This window comes from Protopterus annectens, chromosome 8.part0, assembly GCF_019279795.1.
Source record: "Protopterus annectens isolate FY-2018-M chromosome 8.part0, PAN1.0, whole genome shotgun sequence".
Lineage (NCBI taxonomy): Eukaryota > Metazoa > Chordata > Ceratodontiformes > Protopteridae > Protopterus > Protopterus annectens.
The window spans coordinates 1251124693-1251146570 of NC_056741.1; the positions used below are offsets into that span (position 1 = coordinate 1251124693).

The 21878-nt window shown below is 45.3% G+C and overlaps 1 protein-coding gene across 2 annotated transcripts in view; it reads right to left on the reverse strand.

Annotated features, from left to right (window-relative positions):
• LOC122809337 overlaps nt 1-21878 on the reverse strand; it is a 2116265-nt gene that overhangs the window by 1998727 nt on the left and 95660 nt on the right. For both annotated transcript variants that reach the window (XM_044080743.1, XM_044080744.1), the window contains exon 2: nt 5338-6337. In XM_044080743.1, coding sequence (XP_043936678.1) covers nt 5338-6258 — 921 coding nt within the window. In that variant the 5' untranslated portion in view covers nt 6259-6337. The remainder of the gene's footprint in view (nt 1-5337; nt 6338-21878) is intronic.

A 21878-nucleotide genomic window follows, 5' to 3' on the forward strand; every position in this document is an offset into this window, starting at 1 on the left:
AAACTCAATTGTCTGTGCACATCCAATAAGTGCAACCTGTATTCCCCTTTGTTCTGAAAGTTGGGGAAGAAAACAGGCAAGTTAATGGTTTGGTTGATATTGGATTCTGAGGCCACCTTAGGCAAGAATGAAGGGTTAGTCCTGAGACATACTGTCCTTATGGAAGGCCAGATACAGGGGTTTCATACAAAGGGCTTGAAGTTCAGATACCCTTCTGGCTGAAGTAATTGCAATCAGGAAGGCAGTCTTCCAAGACAAGAATTTTAACTAGACTGAAGCTGCAGGTTCAAAGGGTGGGCCCGTCAGTGCTTGAAGAACCAAGGTCAAGTCCCATGGGGGAACCGCATTCCTGACTGGAGGTCTCAACAGAAAGGTGCCTTTCAAAACGGTTTTGCATATCTTAGCGGACGCTAAGGGACCAAGGTTATCCCCTATGGGGAAATGGGAAATGGCTGCCATTTGGACTTTGACTGTAGAAGCACTGGCTCCTTGGTAGAAAATATGGGAGAGAATTCAAAAACAGTTGGAATGGGAGAAGTAAAGGGGTCTAAATCCATATTGTTTGGCCCAGATGGAAATACGCTTCCATTTACTTCTGTAGATCTTCCTGGTATGCACCGCCACCAGAATAGATTTTACAGGAGAAGAGATACCGGGAGTCCTAGCTATCAGTGGAACTGGATCAAATAAGCAGTTACCTTGAAGTTGTCCAGGTTAGGAGGTTGTAATCCCGTAGGATGAGTGATCAGATCCAGAATGGGATCCAAGAGCCAAGGAGGAGCTACGCTGCGAGACCGCAGGTAAGGGAACCAGATCTGGTGAGGCCAAAATGGGGCTATGAGGATTATTTTGCTCCCCAACCGATGAGCTTTCTGCAGAAATTTTGTCATTAGTGGAAGAGGAGGATAAGCATAAAGAAGACTAGGGGGCCAAGCATGAGCCAGACCATCTCTGGGGCTCTCCCCTGTTGGGGGAATCAAGAGCGAAAACCTCGCTGCATTTTGCATTTGAAGGAGAAGCGAAAAGATCGCAGCAAGGCTGCCCCATCTGAGAAAGATCTGATTCGCTACTGATAGGTTTAGAGACCACTCGTAAGGTGTGAGGATCGAGCGACTCAGCTTCTCCACTAGAATGTCGGACCGACCCGGAATGTGCGTTGCTATCAGAAAGCGATTGGTGAAAATCGCCCATTCCCAAACTCTCATAGCCTCTCGACAAAGAGGGTAAGATCTGGTTCCTCCCTGTTTGTTGATGTACCAGACTACTGCCATGTTGTCTGACTGAATTGCAATAGTCCCCAGAGGAAGAAGGTCTTGAAGGGTTTCCAACGCTAGAAGCACCACCCTCATCTCCAGGACACTGATATGCAGAACGGTCTCTAACGGGGTCCATGTGCCTTGGACGGTTCTGCCCATGGAATGCCCCCCCACCCGAGGCGAGAAGTGTCCATGGTCAGCGTGGCTTGGGGTTGAGGCATCACAAATGGTCTCCCTTCCTGCAGCTCTTGGGAATGGAGTCACCAGAGAAGGGAGTTCCTGCAAACCCTGCTTAGGGGAATCGGAGAATCCAATGGGTGAAGGAGGAGAGACCACTGAACCTGAAGAGTCCATTGAAGGACTCTCATGTGTAACCGTGCCAGAGGTGAAAAGTTGATGGCTGCCGCCATGGAACCTAGGGCTCTCAAGACCAACTCTGCAAGCGGGGTTGGGGACTGTAGAAGCGTTATTACATGGATTGACAAGTTGCGCAACCTGTCCGCTGTCAAAGGCTTTGGACTGGTGCGTATTTATCCTGGCCCTTATGAAATCCAGAACTTGCACAGGATGAAGAGATGACTTCTGAAAATTTATGGCAATGCCTAGATGCTGGGCCAAGGATAAGGAATAATCCCTGGTGGAACAGAGCAGATGCCTGGTAGGGGCGGTGAGGAGCCAGTCATTGAGGTACGGAAAGACCTGAATTCCCTGAAGTCTCAGGTGGGCTGCTACAACTGCCATGACCTTCGTGAATACCATGGGGGCTGTCGAGAGTCCGAACGGGAGAACCTTGAACTGAAAATGACTGGCTCCTAGCTGAAAGCGGAGAAACCTTGTGGACTGTCTGTCCATGAGAATGTGGTAGTACGCGTCCTTGAGGTCTATGGAGCACATCCAGTCGTTCTCCTGTAGAAGAGGAGAATAGATTGCAGAGTGACCATCTGGAATTTCTCTTTTGCAATGAACAGGTTTAGAGTTGATAGGTCGAGAATTGGCCTCAAGTCCCCAGTCTTTTTTGGCACCAAAAAGAACTTGGAGTAATTGCCTAACCCGGATTGCTCTGGGGGGGACGTGCTGGATGGCCCTTTTTTCTAGCAACTTCTTTATTTCTGAAGCCGCAGCCTCCCTCTGATTGGGTGGGACATCGGGAAGGCGCTTTTGTTAGTGGGGGAAGATTCAGAAAGGGGATAGTGTAACCTCTGGATATTATTCGGAGCACCCAACGATCTGTCGTAATGGACTCCCAACTTCGTAGGTGCTCCGAAAACCGCCCCCCGACTGCCTCCAGAGAAGGACAGCCGGGCAAGCCCTCAGGAATGCTGCGCGGGTCGGTCCGAGAAGGGTTCTCTGGACCCAAAATTCTTCGCCCCCCCCTCTGCCCCTGGGCAGGCATCCACCTTGTCCTCCTCTGCCTCTGAAGGACGAAGGTTCGGAGCGGGACGGGACTGCTGGGACATCTGGAACCACATCTTCTTTTGTCCTCTCTGGTTCCTTGAGAAGGACCTTTGACGATTCGAGAAGCGGATCCCGACGGCAGACAGCGTCTTCCCGTCTTTCTCGCTATGGAGCAGCATGTCGCGGATGGTTTTGCCAAATAGCGCAGAACCATCAAATGGAGCGTTCGCAAAGGACGCCTTGAAGGGTTCCGCAAAGTCACAAAGGTGAAGCCAGGTGTGGCGCCGCAAGGCGACCCCTGCCCCGTTGGCTCCAGCCGCTCCCTCCGTGGCATAGGACAGAAGCCGCATGGAAGTGTTAGAAATTAACTTTAGAGTGGCCATGCGAGCCGAGAAAGTCCGTTTGTCCTCGGCCGCCATGGACTCTGGGGGAGCTCCAGCACATTCTTTTATCAGATCCCACTGGAGTCTAATGACGTGTGCCAGATAATTCAGCTCCCTTATAGAAAAGGTGGCTAAAGCAAACATCCGCTTTCCAATACGGTCCATCGTCCAAGACTCCTTATCAGGAGGATGGCCCAAGGAACTTTCTTGCGCTAGTTTCTTCTTAGTGGCATCCGCCACCACCATGGCATCTACTGGGGAACCTTTATTCCATGCCCGTTTGCCAGGGGGAGGACTAAGTATCCTGTCCGATCTTCTAGGGATTGGCTCCACGGTGTCCGGCTCCTTCCAAGCCCTGGTAGTAATCAAGTCTACCAGGGGATCAGCCGGGGGGGGGGGACGCACCCAAGAGGTAGACGGGCCTGCGAACGCCTCCAGAAATAGACTTATCCAAGGAAGGCTTTTGGGCTGACCAACCCCCTCTAATACGCAGCATTTCCATAATGTCCCCCAAAGGAGACGTCTTCAGGGGGGTGACCTTGGGGAACCTTCCCCTTCCTCTACGTCTGTGTCCTCAGTGAGGGACTCGGGGGAGTCCAAGTGCCTCCTCTTGCACTTTCGTTTGTGAGCGACCTCCTCGGCGGGACTGTCCAAGGAGGCCTCACCAACGGGGTCCTGTTCCCCTACGGGAACCAACTGGAGCATCGGCTCAGGATGTCCCTGGGGCAGGACGATGGATGACCGGCCCAAATGCGAGGGAGTGAGGGGTGGATCCGCAGCCCGGACCGGGGACCTGGAACTCAAACAGCACCCTCTCCACCACGTCAAAAGCAGAGGGCGAGCCACTCTCCCCTAGCTCCAAGAGTAGCCAACTTGGCTCCGACGTGAGGACCAGAGTCGGAGCCGACGCGATCAGACCCGAAAGGGTAGAGTGCTCCGACCGAAATGGAGCAGAAGACACACTGACCCCTGCAGATCTGAAGCTCAGCTCTCGGCCATGAGAAGTCGGATCCAACACACTAGAGGATATGGTCGGCGAAGTAGCCACCACTGTCTGCGCAGACTCCCCGGCTCAGAGAAGACTTGGATCCAAAGACTCCGAAACCAGATAGTGAATCAGAGAAGGAGCAATTGGGGCAAAGAAAGGGGCCGAGCTCCCCCCCCCCCAGAGGGGGAAGAGGCACGAGCACCTCCATCTGCATTTGGGCCTGGAGGAATCGACGCATCATCCGGTCTATATCAGCATCAGACATACTTCGAATAGACCTTGAAGAGGTCGAGGCGGGCCGGGAAGGCTGCCTAGATGACCTCGAGGGAGACTGGGACTCCTCCTCCGGAGAAAAGCGGGGAGAATGGAGCCGAGAGGGGGAAGAACCGGAGACCCTCCTGGAAGATCTAACTAATTTAGCAGGCAGAGCAGAGGGGTGAGATTCTCTTATGCCGGTCCTTCTCCCTATGCTTTTTCTCTTTGCTAGAAGAGTCCCCCTCTCCCTGGGACACAGAGGGAGGTTGAGTCCCTGCCAGGGGAGGGGGGAGCTGAAGGCTAGACAGCCGCAGCTGGTGCCGCTGAGGGAGAGGAGGAGGAAGAATCTGCGGGCAAGTGTTCTGCCAGAATTAACTTATTCCTCCTATCCCTCACAGCCCGGGGGTTAAAGGCTGCACACACTTGGCAGCCTGAAGACAAGTGGGCCACCCCCAGGGCAGAGAACGCACTGAGTGTGGCCATCCACGGGGGACAGCTTATGACCACACTCAGTGCATTTAGAAAAAAAGGCCTTAGGCCCCTCAGCCATCGCACGTTGAAACGCGCCCACACACACACAAGAAAGGGTAGGGAAAAAACAAATTACCACAAAAAAACTCCAAAAAATACAGATACAAAAAACTAAGGGCCTACTAGACACACACACACACACGAAAAACATTAAGAAAAAGAATTTTAAAATAGTTTTAAATACTCTCACCAATGCCAAGAGCTCATCACTTAAGCTGTCAAAAGCCGCGGCAAATGAGATCTGGGGACTGGGGGGAGGTAGCAGGGTATTCTGGGTAAAGGGGAGGAGCTGAGAGCTCGGATCTTATAGCTTGGAAAGCTGCCGGCTCGGATCCGGGATCGGATCCGATACCCACAGGTTGCTGATCAAATGAAGTTAACTACTTCAGATCAAAAATTACACACCAGATTCTTAACTAATCAAGCAGTTCTGAAAGGGAAAACATCAGACTAAGCATTTCACCACAAGTTTAAGCACTTGTACCAGTACACCCACATCACAGCTCACTAAAAACAGATAAGTACTTACTGTGCAACGAAATTCAGACTCCTGTTCCTCTTCTTTATCTTGATCCTCCTCTGTGTCTTTTTCATAGTGCTCCTTCTTAGATTCCTTTTCATGCCCATATTCATTTTGCACATAATCATTTTCACTACGATAGCGGTTTCCAGTTGCATTTCCCAAGTGACTGCCCTGTCCAGTATGAAGGCGGTCTTCCACATGAATGGAGTTTCCTGCCTGACTTAAGTCTCCAGAGCGATTAAAGTTCCCTGATCGAGTGGGATTCCCTGAGTTACTGAAGTTTCCAGTGCGGTTAGAGTTTCCAGGACAGATGACACTTCCTGCTTGATTAAAGTTTCCTGTGCGACTGGCACTTCCTCCCTGGGAGTCCTCTGTCAAACGATTAGCATTTCCCCCCATGCTACCCCTCTGACTGGCATTTCCAGAGTAATAGTCATTTTCACCAACATTTTCATTTCTCCTTCCATACTCATTTCCCCTCCCATAATCATTCTGCCTGCCGAAATCACTTCTCATGCCACCATCATTCCCCCTACCATACTCGTTTCTCATGCCATAATCATTTCCCCTGCTGTAGTTATTTCCACTTCCATAGTCATTGCCCGTTCCATACTCACTCACCCTGCCGTAGTCCTTCCCCCTGTCAAAGGAATTTCCCATACCATAGTTGTTCCCAGTGCCATAGTCACTTCCCCTGCCATAGTTCTCTATGCCATAGTCATTCCGTCTGCCATAGTCATTTCCTGTGCCATACTCATTTCCCTTGTAACCACTTTCTGCGCGGTAGTTTCCTGTTGGGTAGTCATTTTTTGCTCCATAAATATTTCCTCTTTGATATTCACTTTCTCTCAGATATTCACTGGGGTTACCGTAGTTCTTTCCCTTTTGACTTTCATTGTTTGGAAAATTATCAGAGTAGTAATCCATGTTTCGTTGCAATTCTTAAAAATTCCTTTCATGTAATGTCCCAAGTTCTAAAATGAGAACTTGAAATACTTTATCAAGTCTGGGGAAAAAAAAAAAAAGAGAGAATGAAATTAACACTGCATTCAGTGGCATTTTTTGTTCATTTTACTTAAATTTATGAAATACTATACAATCTTCACATTTACACCAAATTTAGTGCCACAACTGGGGTTTAGAAAGGAAACCTCTCACTCAATCCATTCACTGTCATGGAGAACTAGGTCCTTCAATAAAAGCGTCTCCCTGCTTAAAGGCAAAAAGATCCAACTTAAAAAAAAAAAAAAAAAAAGTGTGCCTCAGTACTACAGTGTTACTTTAAAAAATAAAGATCAAATCTGCTTACTTTCATTTATGCAACTGAATAAAGTACCCATTGAGATTAAATTTTAAAAGAAGAGGAGCACTGTTTGGATGCTAAAAGGATCTCTCTAAATAAAACTTGCCAAACTAAAGCAACAGCAACTCCAGTAGTTACATATGCATCTTTCTCACCTTTTTCTCCTTTTCAGAGCTGAATCAGGCTTCAAGGAGGTCAGAAACATCAAGACAGCATCAATATAGATATAAAACTGTTGAGAGAGTTTGGTTAAAAAAAAGAGCTTTCTTCTGCAGTGCTACCAGAAAAATGTCAACAGAAAGTACAGTTTTGTACCTACCATAAATGTAGATGTTAAGAGTGCTAATACAGCTGCAGTCAGAACAGATGGGTTCTCCTGCCGTCAGGCGGGTCCTCAGTCGGACGAATTCCAAAGTCTAGGTCCAGCGTCGGTTGTCGTCGCTTTCTTTCCCGACGTCAGTGCGACAGGGGTATACAAGACACAGCCGACGCCATTTTCTTCAGTCTTTCTTGCCACAGATGTCAGGTGCCCCCAGAAGGAAGGCAAAATATATATATACATACACATATATATATATATATATATATATATATATATATATATATATATATATATATATATATATATATATATATATACACACACATATATATATAAAAATATACATATATATATATATATATATATACACATAAATAAATAAATATAATATATAATCATGCATTGCAATATAATCAAAAACCAGTAGTTGCAAGCAAATACACCATAGAAGGATAACCCAATCAAGTTGTGAGATGAGGAGTTAGCCATTAGGTCTGTACCCAGAGGGGAAGGAGGGAGGGAAACCTGGACTGCAGCTGTATTAGCACTCTAACATCTACATTTATGGTAGGTACAAAACTGTACTATATTCATCGTGCATACAGCTGCAGTCATAACAGATGGGTAGAATCCCAAAGCTACGCACAGGGTGGTAGGCACTAGGTGGAACTGGGAGGAGCCAGAATGCCCTGCAACACAGCAGTGGCAAAGCCTGCTCTAGTTTTGGAGTATAAGGGAAGGTGGTAGTGTTTAGTGAAGGTATGCACAGAACTCCAAGTGGCTGCCTCCAAAATATCTTTGGTAGGGACTCCTCTGAGGAAGGCTGCAGAGGTAGCTGTGGCCCTTGTGGAGTGGGGTCTGATGCCTGCAGGTACAGATTTACCATGAAAGGAGCAACAAAACCGTATGCAGTGGCCTATCCATTTTGAAATAGTCTGTTTGGAAATTGGCTTCCCTTGAGCTCCTACAGCATAGGACACAAAGAGTTGTTCTGATTTCCTGAAAGGCTTTGTTCTGTCCAAATAGTAACGTAGCTGTCTATGGATGTCTAAGGAATGTAGCAGCCTTTCCCCTTTGTTTTGAGGATTGGGGTAAAAGGTAGACAAGTGTATGGCCTGATTTAAAGCTACCTTGGATACTACCTTAGGCATAAATGACGGGTTGGTTCGTAGGGAAACCCTGTCCGGATGGAAGATGAGAAAGGGCTGCACAGCCATGAGGGCTTGTAGTTCCGAAACCCTACGAGCTGAGGTAATGGCCAGAAGGAAAGCTGTTTTCCAGGACAAATATTGCAAATCTGTTGAGGCAGCTGGTTCAAAGGGAGGCAATGTTAACTTTTCTAGAATGTAATTAAAGATCCCAGGCTGGTATTGGTTGTTTCCTTGGAGGTCTTATATTCTTAGCCCCTCTGAGGAACTGTCTTAAGAGTGGGTGGGAAAATAATGGTGGATCAGTGTTGTATTCAGCAGAAATGGCCGAGGCATGGATTTTAATGGAGGAAAATGAAAGTCCACTGTTCAACAGCTCAGCTAGATACTGTAATATCGGAGATAAATTCAGTTTTCTAGGATCCTGGCCTTTCTCATTCCAAGTGCAAAACAGTTTCCATTTTGCGGAGTAAGCCTTTCTAGTAGATGGCCTTCTGCCCTCCAAAATGACATCCTGCACCTCCTTGGAGAGTAGGGTCTGTTGTGGTGTTAAGGAATTTTCCATGCAGCCAGATTGAGTGTTTTCAATTGACTGTGAAGAGTTTTGTAGCTGTGCTGAGTCAGTAGAAGAGGCATTAGAGGTAGAGTCCAGGGAGGAGAATGTGTTAGGCTCCTCAGGAGTGGGTACCAGTGTTGTCTTGCCCAGTCTGGAGCAATCAGCATCATCTTCAGTCTGTCTGCTCTTGCTTTCAAGAGCACCTTGGGCAGAAGAGGCAAAGGTGGGAAGGCATAAACGGTCCGTGCTGCCCAACTGAAAGAAAGGGCGTCCACTCTCCAGGCCTTTGAATGGAATGTCCTTGAGCAGAATTTTGTCAATTGATGATTCCTGTGGGAGGCAAAGAGATCTATGTCTGGCCTTCCCCACGCTTGGATTATCTTTGTAAACACTTGAGGATGCAACTTCCATTCGTGCGGGTCTGTCATATTTCTGCTTAGATTGTCTGCCAACGTGTTTTCCAAACCTAGCAAGTACTGTGGTTTAAGTTCGATTTGCCATTCCAGAGCCAAGTTCCAAAGTGACATGGCCAGCCTGCACAGGGGGTATGAATGTGTTCCTCCTTGTTTGTTTATGTACCACATTACTGTGGTGTCGTCTGTTCTTATCAATAATTGCCCTGGATGCAGGATGTCCTTGAAAGCTGTAATTGCATTTATCACTGCTAGCATTTCCTTTTGATTGATGTGAAGGTGCTTTTCCTTTTGGGACCATTTGCCCTGAATGCACCTGTCTGTCATGTGTGCCCCCCAGGCGTAGTCTGAAGCGTCTGTTGTGATGACTTTATTTGCTTGAGGCTTGCAGAATGGTAGACCTGTGTTTGGCATGCTTGGGCCCACCATAGAAATTCCTTTTGCAAACATGGGATTAGTGGTATTATTGTTTCCAAACTGTGGCTGTGTTGAGACCATAGGTTTTTTAGGTACCACTGAAGTTTCCTCATATGCAACTTTGCACATGGGATTAGAAGAATGCAAGATGCCATGAAGCCCAGAGCCTGCAGGATTTTCCTTGCAGTTAGCCTGGTACAATTTGCTAGTATTTTGAAGTACTGAGTTAGTTGCCCCTGTTTTTCTGGCGTAAGATAGGTCATCTGGGTGTTTGTGTCCAAGTTGGCACCCAGGAAAATTATTTTCTGTGATGGTGTTAGCCTGGATTTCTCTTTGTTGACTGTGGATCCCAGAGAATTCAATAACCGTGTTACATAAGCCAGATGTTCCAAAAGTATGTGTTTGCTGTCCGCTTGGATCAGGCAATCGTCCAAATAAGGGTAAATTTGTATCCCTTGAAGTCTGCAGTAGGCAATTACTGATGCCAGGCATTTTGTGAATACTCTGGGCGCAGTAGATAAGCCAAAGGGCAATGCAGAGAATTGATAGTGGATTGAACCTGCAAGAAATCTGATGCATCTTCTGCAGTTTTGTCTGATTGGGACATGCAGGTATGCCTCCTTGAGGTCCAATGTTACCAGCTAAGACTCCTTGCCCAGCATGGGAAGAAGCTGCTGCAAGGTGAGCATCTTGAATTTTGGTACGAGTAGAAATGTGTTTAGGATGGATAAGTCCAAAATGGGTCTCCATCGGTTCCCTTCCTCGGTACCAGGAATAGTCTGGAATAAAAACCTTGACCTTGTTCGTGAGTAGGTACCTCTTGAATAGCTTTCATGTCCATGAGCTTTGAAATTTGTATTTGAGCGTCTGCCCTTTGATTGTGTGGCAGGTTCGTCATGCCTCTCATTTTTGGAAGTGTGTGAAAATGAAATCTGTAGCCTCTGTTTATAACGTCCAGGATCCATTTGTCTGTTGTGATAATATGCCAATTTTTTGAAAATAATGTCAGTTTTCCTCCCAAGGGTGCTGCCAGCTGAGACTTGCTTGGCATGCAAAGGGGAAAGTAATTGGGTTTGTTTCCTGTATTGTTGAGCACTGTCTTTGCCACCTCTTGGTGCTGGAGTTTGCCATTGTCTGCCTCTATATGATCCTTGAGATTGTCCTCTGCCCCTTGTGTGCCTGTATCTACCTCTTTGGGGTTTTTCCGTGGCTGGAAAGGACCAGTTTTTTGAAGGCCAATTTCTGCTAAAACGTGGTGGTTGTACCTGTAGAAAGGCTTTGACAGTTTCCATAGATTTAGCTTTTTCTTCCATTTTCCGTAGTATCTCCTCGGCATTAGTACCAAATAATACATCCTTTTGTAAAGGAGCATCTAGAAGTTTAGCTTTAACATGATCAGGCAAGGTTGGTTCCCTAAGCCAGGCATGTCTACGAATGACTGATCCTGTAACAGCAGCTCTACTTGAGGCCTCTAGAGCATCATAGCCACATTGTAATGTGTGTTTACCCACTTGTTCTGCACTATGCATCATATCCTGTAACTCCTTCAAATCTGGTTGTTCAGGTTGTGACATTTTATTCCTTAATTGTGATAACAGAAACTGCTGATATTTAAGCATATGGAACTGACAATTTAAGGCCCTTATGGCTAGGGTGGCCAAGGTATATACCTTTTTTCCCCACCTTTCTAAGGATCTAGACTCTCTTTCGGAAGGTAATGGGTTCTTAGCAGTAGAGGCCTTCATTCCCTTGGAGCCTTGAGAAATGGTTTCAGAGTCAGCATTATGGCTTTTGTAAAGAAATTGGTGCGAGTTAGGAACTCTGTAGTACCTATCAGGCTTGACTGGGGCAGGAGGCAGGGAATCCAGATTAAGGCAAGCCTCCAAGTAAACATCATCAAGTATGTCCAGGACAGGAGGGATCGCCAGAGGTCTGTGCTGAGGTAGCAAAAGAAATTCCCTAAATCTTTTCTTGGAATCTGAAAAATCTTGGCCTTCCCAATGGAAGTGTTCCCTCAACGTATGCAAGGTTTCCCCGAAAGAAAAATCCTCTGGGGGAGATACAGAAGGAATGGACTGCTCTGCATCAGAATCTTCAAAGGGAGAGTACGAGTGCTCCTCTTCATCAGAATGTTCTGAAATAATGGAGCCCTGGTCAGAAGAGGGAGAATCTTCCTCCACTCTGGGTCTCTTGTCCGGAGGGGGTTGGGAACCCCTGATAAGAGTAATTAAATCCTCAGCCATTTTGAGCATCTGCTTTTTAGGCATGGGGCCTGGAGATGGGCCCTGTGCAACAGGCCTCTTGGGATGCATGGCTGATTTGGATTTAGTAAAGGCCTTAATGGAAAAGGAAGATGAGGGTCTGAAGACACCATGGGTGGAAGTGGACCTGTCCACATTAAGAGGCTCAACAGTCACAGTGGCTTCGGTAGCTGTAGTCAGGGTATGGGCCAAGGTACCTGCGGTCTCAGTTACAGAAGACACCGCCAGAGAAGTGTCATTAGTCAGGGGCTGCGTAGGCGCCTCGCTGAGAACCGGACCATGTGTAGCCGGTTTTGGCATGGTGTCTGTGGAGGCCGCGGACCTCGCGTGTCAGTCTTTGTCCTTGCGTTTTTTGGACAAAACGGTAGTCTGAATCTCAGACGACATTTTATAATCAAAAGCTTTACCAAAAAAAGTGCTGGGCGAACTCCGCCCGACGCTTAATAGTGCGTTTATTGAAAGTAGCACAAAAGCGACAGCCCGAGACATCGTGGTCTGGGCCTAAACAAGGTATACAGAGGGAATGGAAATCCTTATGCGGTATTTGCTTCCCACAAGAAATACAATTGTTAACTTTGTCTGACATCGGTCTGAGGCAAGAAAAGTTTCCCCAACGGGGTACTTAGCTTTAAGAAGACTTCGGTTTCCAAATTTTCGTAATTCCAGGAGCTGGCCGACCGGCACTTGCGAACTGCTTCTGCTTCGGGCACCGTGCGGCAAAAAAGACTGAAGAAAATGGCGTTGGCTGTGTCTTATATACCCCTGTCGCACTGACGTCAATAAAGAAAGCGACGACAACGGACACCGGACCTAGACTTTGGAATTCAGCCGACCGAGGACCCGCCTGACGGCAGGAGATCCCATCTGTTATGACTGCAGCTGTATGCATGATGAACATCAAGGAAAGCTACTCTACAAGTAGAAAACTTACTTGTTATAGTAATATTGCCTTCAACTTTGGGAGAACCTATGCTACAAATATCCATCCAAACAAACCACCCCTGCACTGGCAAAGACACTGGAAGCTTACCCTGCACTGTTAACAAATGTGTTAAGAATCTCAAAAGCTTCCCATGTCCTCTGTGGGAATCCTCTAAACCATCACCCCCCCCAATCTATTTTCCCCCCAAAATAACCATTTTTTCTTCCATTTCTGAAAGCAATTACTTCAGAGCACATTTCCATGGCACCAATATTTTCTTAGTCATATTTCACAACTGTTGCCACCACTCTAGGTCTAGTCTCTTCAGCCTCAAAGTAAAAATCTTACTTAACGTCTTGATTACCAAGACGCTAAACTGAATTTCTAATTACAGTGGAAGCTCAGGCAGAAAAGCTCCAACAAACGCTGATTATGAAGGAGGTGAAAGACGAACAGATTTTACAAAACACATTAAAACAAACATTTTGAGTTAACCATAGGAACTTAAAAAAATTGAGTACAGTTGTATAACTTGCACTTGGCAATTACAGTAGATGTTCAAATACCTCAGTGCTGCCGTAGGCTTTAGGCTAAATGGATTGTTTCTTAGGAAACAAATCAGCTAACTTCAAAAAAGTCTGCCTCCCAAACTCCTTCACTCCAACTGCCGAATGGTTAATCCCAAAGCAGGAAATCAGTAGTCAAGAATGAAGCTTTCTTCAGGACTTTCTTGCCCATACAAAGACAGCAAAGCCTAACAATCCTGAAACAATCAATCAATAAGAAACAAAAGTAGAGAGACAACCCTACTTTATATCCCAACTACAACTCTAAATAAGAATAGACAATGGAGGGCGGTTGTAGCTACTGCAGTTGTGAAGAATTCCAACATCTACTGTTCTGGGAAGGTGCAACATGCACAACTGTATATATTCAGCATTCTCAATTCAGCAGTAGCCCTTTAGCTACAAGGGCTTAATACCAAAGCCTATCCAACCTGAAAGGGAGGATATGGATCCAGGAACCCCTGGAGAATAGTCCTAGCAAAGCTCAACCTACACCTAAGAAAAAGGAACCCAGTTTACATTAATGAGTTTTTTTTCCATAGAGAGACCCTATCCCTGTGGAAAAATTAGATAGGGTTCCACACACCATGAGAGCTTGAAACTAGATACTCTTCTTTCAGAGGACAGCGCAATGATGAGTATATTTTTCCAAGTCAAGAAGCTTACAGCAGGTTCAAAAGGTGATGGTCAGTTTCTCCAGCAAACACCCAAAGATCAAGGAGGATCAACTTGTTTATGAGGAGATCCCTGGTGTAAAACTCCTTTCAGGAACTGATTAACAATAAAAAAGAGAAAGGGATCCATAGGCAGGCATGCTTGAATGGCTGCAAGATGAACTTTTACAAAAGAGTAAGAGGCCACAGGAAAGTAATTCACAAATATCTGAGCACCAATGGTACAAAATCCCTGATGAGCTCCTGGTTACTGGTTAGGCAACGACTTACAAAAAGTTTCCACTTACCAATATAGGATTTTTAGTTGCGGGTTTTCTTGCCTCCTACAGTACCTACTGCACATCCTCATGACATAAGCACCTAAAAGGTATTAAAACTTAATCATCCAGGCATTCAGTTGAATTTGATTGATATTTAGGTGCATCAAACCTCTCCTGTTTTGTGAGAGAGTACCATCCACTGTGAGGAAGCTTGTGGCAATGGACCTTCGCCAACTTCATAAGAAGGGAAAACCAGCGTTGCCAGGGTCAAAAGGGGGTCACATCACAATGACCTTTGGAGTATACTTCTGAAACATCCTGGACATCAGTGGAAGGGTGAAATGCTTAAAGGAACATTCCCTTCTAAGGGAATGAAAATGCATCTAGTTTCAAGGCTTGCTTGCAAGGACCCTGGAACAAAATTTTAGTTGCCTGCTTTGAAAGGTGTCAAACTTTAAGTGTTCCCAAAACAAGATAAATTCCTGAAGGACCACAACTTTCAATTTCCATCTGCAAGAATCTGTCCTGGTCCTGCTCAACCTGTCTGCAACTATGTTTGTTCTGACAGAATGCAAAATGCCTGGAGGGTTAATGACTGCTTAAGCACCAACTTGCAAGCTACCACTGCCAGCCTGCACAGGGGATCTGACCATGTACTTTCCTGATTATTTATACACCACCTGACTGTAGTATTGTTTGTAATTACTTGAAGAGATCCTGGGGATCAAAAACAATGGAGAGAATTCAAGGCATGGATCACAATAAATGTGTACGAAACATTTTACGGGCCTTACACTATTAAAGATCTGGAAACTGCTCCCAAGTAAAATCTGGCACGTCAGTGGTGAGAGACTGGTTTGGGGTTCGAAAAGAGAAAGTGAGACCTGGGTTCAATTGAATCTGCCACTGAAAAACAGTACCCTTTTTATTAAGGTACTAAACTGGAATTTGATACTCTAGAGAATGCAAATGTTAGGTAGTATTTAAAAACGTGGACCTTTCTCATGTGTAATTTGGCTAGAGGTATCACATGATCACAGAAGCCACGATTCCTAGCAAGCGGAGAAATTATCTTGCAGAAGTCAGGACATTTTTCATATAAAAATCCACCTTGCCTTGTGTTAAAAAAAGGCCTTTTGAAGAGAAGAATCTATAAGGCATCAGAGAAACACAATCCTGTGAGACAAGAGGATTTTGCAATTTTCAAAGAGAAGTCCAAACTGGCCAAAAAAGACATTATCCAGATGTCAGGTCATTAACGCAGGTTAAGACTCTGCAAAGATAAACAAGTCATCTATCTAAGGAAACGTAAAAGCCATGCAGTCTGCAATAAGCCAAGACTGGAGCTAGGCATTCTGTGAACACCTTTTGAGCGACAGATAAACCAAGTGTTTGAACTTCATGAGACCCACTGACAGACAACCTTAGAAATTTTGTGAAGTCCATGGCTACTTGAACAGGGTAGTAAGCACCTTTTAGATGTGGAGTTATCAAGTAACTCGTAGGAGGAATTCGGTAAGATCACATTTTGAACTTGGGAACTTTCACATACAGATTTAATCATTTAATCACACAGATCAAGTGCTGGTCTCAAAGAGGCCTCTTTTCTTTGGTACCAGAAACATTCTGGAGTGGAAGCCTTTGCCCTCAGTGACTTAAAGCTACTGATTCCATTGATTCCTTGGGTGTTTACAGACTGAAGAACCTGACAAAAAAATTCTGTTTGGTTCTCAGGAAAGGGGGGGTATGGCCCTAAAAAGTGTTTTTTGTATCCAGTGCTATCTGTAACCCTCCTGCATCACTCAACTCCCAGGAGTCTTTAACAACCTTCTGCCAAAGGGAAATGTTGAGGGCCAGTTCTTGTGTCTGATCTGTACATGGGTGAGGGTAAAGTATGCTGGTACAGTCATTCTGAACAGACTGCCTGTCCCTTTTTCTGAAAAGGCACTTTTTTTTTGGCTGTTACCATCCCCATCTCTTTTTTGCATTTTTTTTTTGCCAGAAAAAGTCTAGTTTTGTTTTTTTCTGTAAGAGGGAGGCCTAAAAAATAAGACTTTGGGTATATGAAAAATCTTAGAAATTCCCCGACTCAATTTCTCTCTTTAATAATATTGTACGAGGCCATGGGTAGCAGAAGAACCAAACAAAACCTTATCTAAAGCTGAATCCAAACTTTCAGACTTTAGCTCATCAGCAACTTTTCATTACATACCAAAGCACATATTCTCAATACTGTAACAGTGGCCCCACATACAGTATCTGCACAATCAAACATACTACTCAAAGCATGTTCAGATACCAGAAAAACTGTTGAAAGAGTTTGGTTAAAAAAGAGTTTTCTTCTGTAGGAAGAATGGAAGCCAATTCTCTTGCAGTGTGTGCATACGATAAAGCATAATGTTAATTCAGAGTTCTAAATGCCAAGGTGGGAGAGAACATTACCAATTCAGTCCAACATTTTACTTTCTATGTCACTGGGTGGAGGGTTTGTATTGAGGACCACCCGGTTTGTCAGCATGAGTTGAAATGGCAGCTAGATCATCTCCAAGATGAGAAAAATTAAATTTATTAGCCTGAGGTACCCGATAAAAAAAAAAGCGCAAGCTTTAATTTTATTTTTTTATTTATTTTTTTAAGGGACTGATGGCTTGGTATCAGGGTGACAAGCAGCATTCAACCAGTCCTCCAGGGCTGGCAGTATAGGAGGTATGGGAGAGAAAACACAAATTGTGTACATTTAACGTAAATGTAGATGCTAAAGTGTATTCACTGTTGCAGGTCTAATTTATGGGATTTTCCTGATGTGGAAGCCCTTAGCTGGCCCAACTACCAGAGAACTTTCTCCTCCTCCTGAAGTATGTGTGTGCAGGTTGGGATACATTATGGACCCTTGTTCTGTATTAACAGTTTCACTCTGTGGCAGCAGTTCCCTGTTGGCTACGCTATGCAATTGGGGGTACTAGTCCTGCCTTGGCCAGTCTGGGGTCATTAGAATGACCCTTGTCCCTTCTTCCCTTGTCTTCAGCAGTACCCTGGGGAGTAAGCGTATTAGGGGGCAGAGAGAGAGAAGCCTGTCCAGGGGAAGGAAAAGGCATCAGTCTTCTGAACTGACCTTGTTTTGGTCCTGAAGCAAAAGTTTTCCAAGTAATTTTTTTTTTTGGTGGCAAAAAGGTCCATCTGTGGCACACCTCATTCACTGGCTATACTGAAAGGCTACACAAATGAAGCTGCCACTCATGAGGGCTTGACAAGCTCCTGCTGAGGTGATCCACTAGTCGACTGGTGTCCCCTGGTAGGTACTGTGCCATGAAGTGCAGTCCTAAGAAGTTTTGCCATTTCCCCAAAAGTCCATGGCTAGGCAACAAAGGAATTATGCGAGTTTCCCCACTTGTTTATGTACCACATAACAGTGGTACCGTCTTGGTCTTTACCAGAACGCCTGGACTCCGTTGTTCTTCGAATGCAATTAAGCCTTTTTTTAATAACTGCCATCAGTTCTTTTAGGTGGATGCCTTGTTTTTTTGGGAGTCTGAAAGCTGTTGTAGTGGGCTCACAAGGGCCATTTCTGAGGCAGCTATTGTCAGAGTTTGGCCCTGACAGATTAACCTGAAAAAAAGGCCCACACTGAGGGAGCATGCTTGGACCCCATCAGGCAAACTTTTTCCTGAAACAAGGAAGAAGTTCTATCCTGAAGGTGAGAAAATGAGAATGCTGGCACCACACATTGAGGTACCATTGCAGCTTCCACATACATATTCCGGCCAGGGGGATCAAGAGGTTGAGAGACATTTCCTGACAAGGAGCTTTTTGAAGTACAGAGTTAGAAAGTTAAACTTGTCTGGAGGAATAAAGGCTTTCTGAAGAGATGAGTACAGTAAAGCTCCCACAAGACACAATCCTGTTTGTGGGGTTGGTCTGTATATTTTGGGTACTGATAGTGAACCCCACTGTAGGTCAGTATATAGGTTGGATATACATCAGATCTGCTCTGAGCTTTTCTAGATCTTTTGCCTGAATGAGGCAATAGTCTAAATAGGGATAAATATGAATGCCCTTGTCTTGCAGAAGGCTATCACTGGGGCTAGGCATTTTGTGAAAAACCCTGGGTGCAACAGACAAGCCAAAATAGTAGCACATAATTGATCATGCCTCCCACCTGCTCTGAAGCTTAAGACCCTCCTAAGAGATTCTTCTATGGGGATGTGGAGGTACACATCTTTAGATCTAAGGTTACCATGAAGGCTCTGGGGGAGATAATGGGTAAGAGTTTTTGTAGTGCTAGCATTTTGACTTTTAAAACCTGCAGGAATCGGTTGAGCCTTGACAGATCTAGAATGGGTCTCCAGGTACCATCTTTTCTGGGCACTACAGAAAGGTTGGAGTAAAAACCTTTTCCTTGCAAAGAGGTTGGTACAGGTTCCACTGAAACTTGGGTGCCCAGAAACTTATTTAAGACCTCTCCTTTTTGGTTTGGAGGAATACATGGAAATCCTGAATAAATAAAGGGCTGTTTGAACTAGAGTTTATAACCTCTACAAATGATTTTCAGAAACCACAGATCCCAGTAATGAGGGCCCAGTTCTTGAGGAAGAGGGACAGTCGTCGTTCTAAACTGGGAAGAGAAAGTTGGGGGATTTAAGGATGTAAGGAGGGTGAAAGGGAGTGTCGTTTAAGAGTCATGACTCTCCTTTTTCGATACCTACTGGAGTCCGTTTGCTACAGTCTTGGACGCTGGTGCTGCCTTTGGCTCCTTTCCTTATGGAAGCATTCTCAGCTTAGACTGAGGGGGGGGGGGGGCAGTGTTTGGTAGGGTAGCTGCAGCTGAATCAAATGGGCTAGATTTTGAGAAAGTCTTGACTGTTTCCATGGATTTGGCCTTATCCTCCAATTTCTTAAGCACAGCCTCAGCCTTGGGACCAAAAGAAAGTTTTTGTCCAAAACTGGCATCAAGGAAACTGGATTTGACATGTTCAGGAAAGGATTGTTCCCTCAGCCAGACATGCCTTCTAATGACTGCATCCTGTGGCTGTTGCCCTGCTGGAAGCTTACATGACATCACAGCTGCAATACTAGTGCTTAGCTACTTAGCAGCAGGAACATACACAGCTACTTGAGAGCAGGAAATGCACAAGTCTATCAGCTCCTTTGACAGGGCCTTATTTTCAATCTCTTTTTTTGTTTCATCTGGTTTAAAAAGGCTTCCTAATACTGCATATGAAATTTTCAGTTCAAATCCCTCATGATGAGGGTAGCAGAGGTGTAGATTTCTTTCCTACCTGTCTAAAGCTCCGTTTTTTTAGCTGGTAATGGGATTTTTGCAAGTACTAGCTTATGCTCCCTTAAGGCCCTGAGTCACCCCTTCAGGATCTGCCACAGGGTTCTTAAAAAGGTATTTGTGGGGATTCAGATCCCTGTCAAATCTGTCACGGGCAGGGGGAAGGGACTCGGGTTTTAGACATGAATCCAGCAATACATCATCCACCACCTCCAAGCCAGAGGAAATGGCAAAAGGTTTATGCTCAGGGAGACTTGAGAATTCTCTCTCTTCATGGATTGTGGATAGTCCTGAGCTTCCCATATGAAGTGCTCCCACAGGGTAAGTAAGATTTCTGCAAAGGAAACGTCCTGAGGGGGTTGCTGAAGCAAGGTTCTCACAATCAGAATCCATTGATTAATCATACTTAGACTTAAAGGTGTCAGGAAACTCCTGGGATAAAAGTATTCTGCTTTCTTTTACCAGATGATGATTCAGGGGGAGGGAGGCATCTAAATCTGACCAAGGAAATCAAATCTTCAGCCAGCTTAACTAGGTCTTGTTGAGGGGCCTAGGCTGGGGCAAGGTGGATGAAGCTTTTTTGAGAGAGACCTTGGGTTTACACAGACATCTGCACTAGGAACCAGATATGAACTACAGACTTCCAAAGATGGTGGGTGGAGGCAAACTCCTGACAAGAACCACAGTCTGTTTAGAGCAGTCAGAAACCACAGCAGCCCCAGACCCAACCAACAAACTAAGTCCTTCCTCTTGTAAGAAAATAGAGGGACTAACAGACAGGTCTCAGAGGCCTGTGCCACAACCTTAGCTACCAAAGTGGGTTGAAACGCATCTCAGTTTTTTTAACAATCACAAGCCTAGTAGGACTAGCGGACAGTGAACGAACATTGTCTGAAGCTGCAAGACTGAAGCACCTTTTTTTTTTTACACCCAAGGAGATAAACTTCAGCTCGACCAGTGGACAATAGTACACAAAGGCGCTAAAGACTCACTAAAGTGTTTAGTAAAAATCTCAGCCCTAACCTTGATAGTGCTACTATTAAAGTGAGTACAGAACAGACAGAAAAAGTGTTCTGGGTCCAAACAAGTAACACAGTGAAAGTCCTGGTGTGGTATCTGCTAGCCACAGCGTGCACAGTTACTTTCTCTGACAGTAAAAAAACACAAGCTCCCCAACGGGGGACTTGGCTTTAGATGTTTTTTCTCTGGTGCAGACTGGCCAACACACCAACTAGCACTCTGCTTCAGGCTCCAAAAGCAAGAACGAAATGAGTTCATGGCATCGGCCAACTCCCTTTATATCCAGATGTCTTGACATCAGACAGGGCATCTGCCGGCTTCAGGAGGAAAGAATTCTCTGGTAGTTAGGCTGGCCAAGGGCCTTCCATGACAGGAAATCTCAAGTTATGACTGCAACAGTGAAATGTGAACATACAAGGATTATCCATTGTAACATACACAATTTCTCCTCAGTTGAGAAGCAGCTATCTGTTCCCATAAAAATACTTCAATTCACCCTGGCAATGGTCTGATTAAAAGAAAATTCTTCCAAAGATGGATAAAAACTACAATTTTCCTCACAAATCAGAGATCTAGGCCTAGGAATTTGCAGGAGAAGCCCCCATCTTTGGTAAAGTCAGGATCACTAGACCTAGTTTCCTCCACAATAACTTTACAGAGAATGCCCACCAGTGAAGGCTTCAGAGTACCAGAACCTAGCCAAGGTAAGGAACTTTTAGTAACAGGAGTTACAGCAAGATAGCAAACACTCTAAGGAGGGAAATCCGCCCAGTCTAATGGTCTCTTGCCCTGGATACCCTAAGAAGGATCTCCCAGAGGGTCTCCTAAACCTGGAGAAGATGTTCATCCCATGTCCGTATCAGACATTGGAACAGGCTAACCCCTGGTTCATGTTGGCCAAAAGGACTTAACCAGAGGAAACCGGAGAAGTAACAAAGTGGTCGAAGTACAACCACTGGCCACCACAGGTTTTCCAACTACTGGCTGAGGTGTAAACTGAGTCCATGACAACAGCAAGGACTCCTAAGTATTTTCTTTTTTTGTAGGAACTGCAGAACAGCCAGCTGGAATGTATTTTTTTTTTTTATTTTACAATTTGTTAACAGGGAAAGTCCAACTTGAAATGAGCCAATTTTCAGCGGAGGCCCAGGAAGAAACGCTCCAGACGCATGCTTTTGTAACATGAGAGGAAAGCAGAGCACCCAGAGGAAATCCACACGAACGCAGGGAGGACGTGTGGACTCTGCAGAGAAGGCATCCAACAGAGAATTGAACCAGAGAACCTGTTGCTGTGAGGCGACTACGCTAACCACTGCACCATCCAGTAGTACTGAGTATCCATGCCGTAAACTAGCGAAGCAGCACAAAAAGAGGTAAATGAAGCTGGAGCAAGTTATAAGGTAAGTTTTC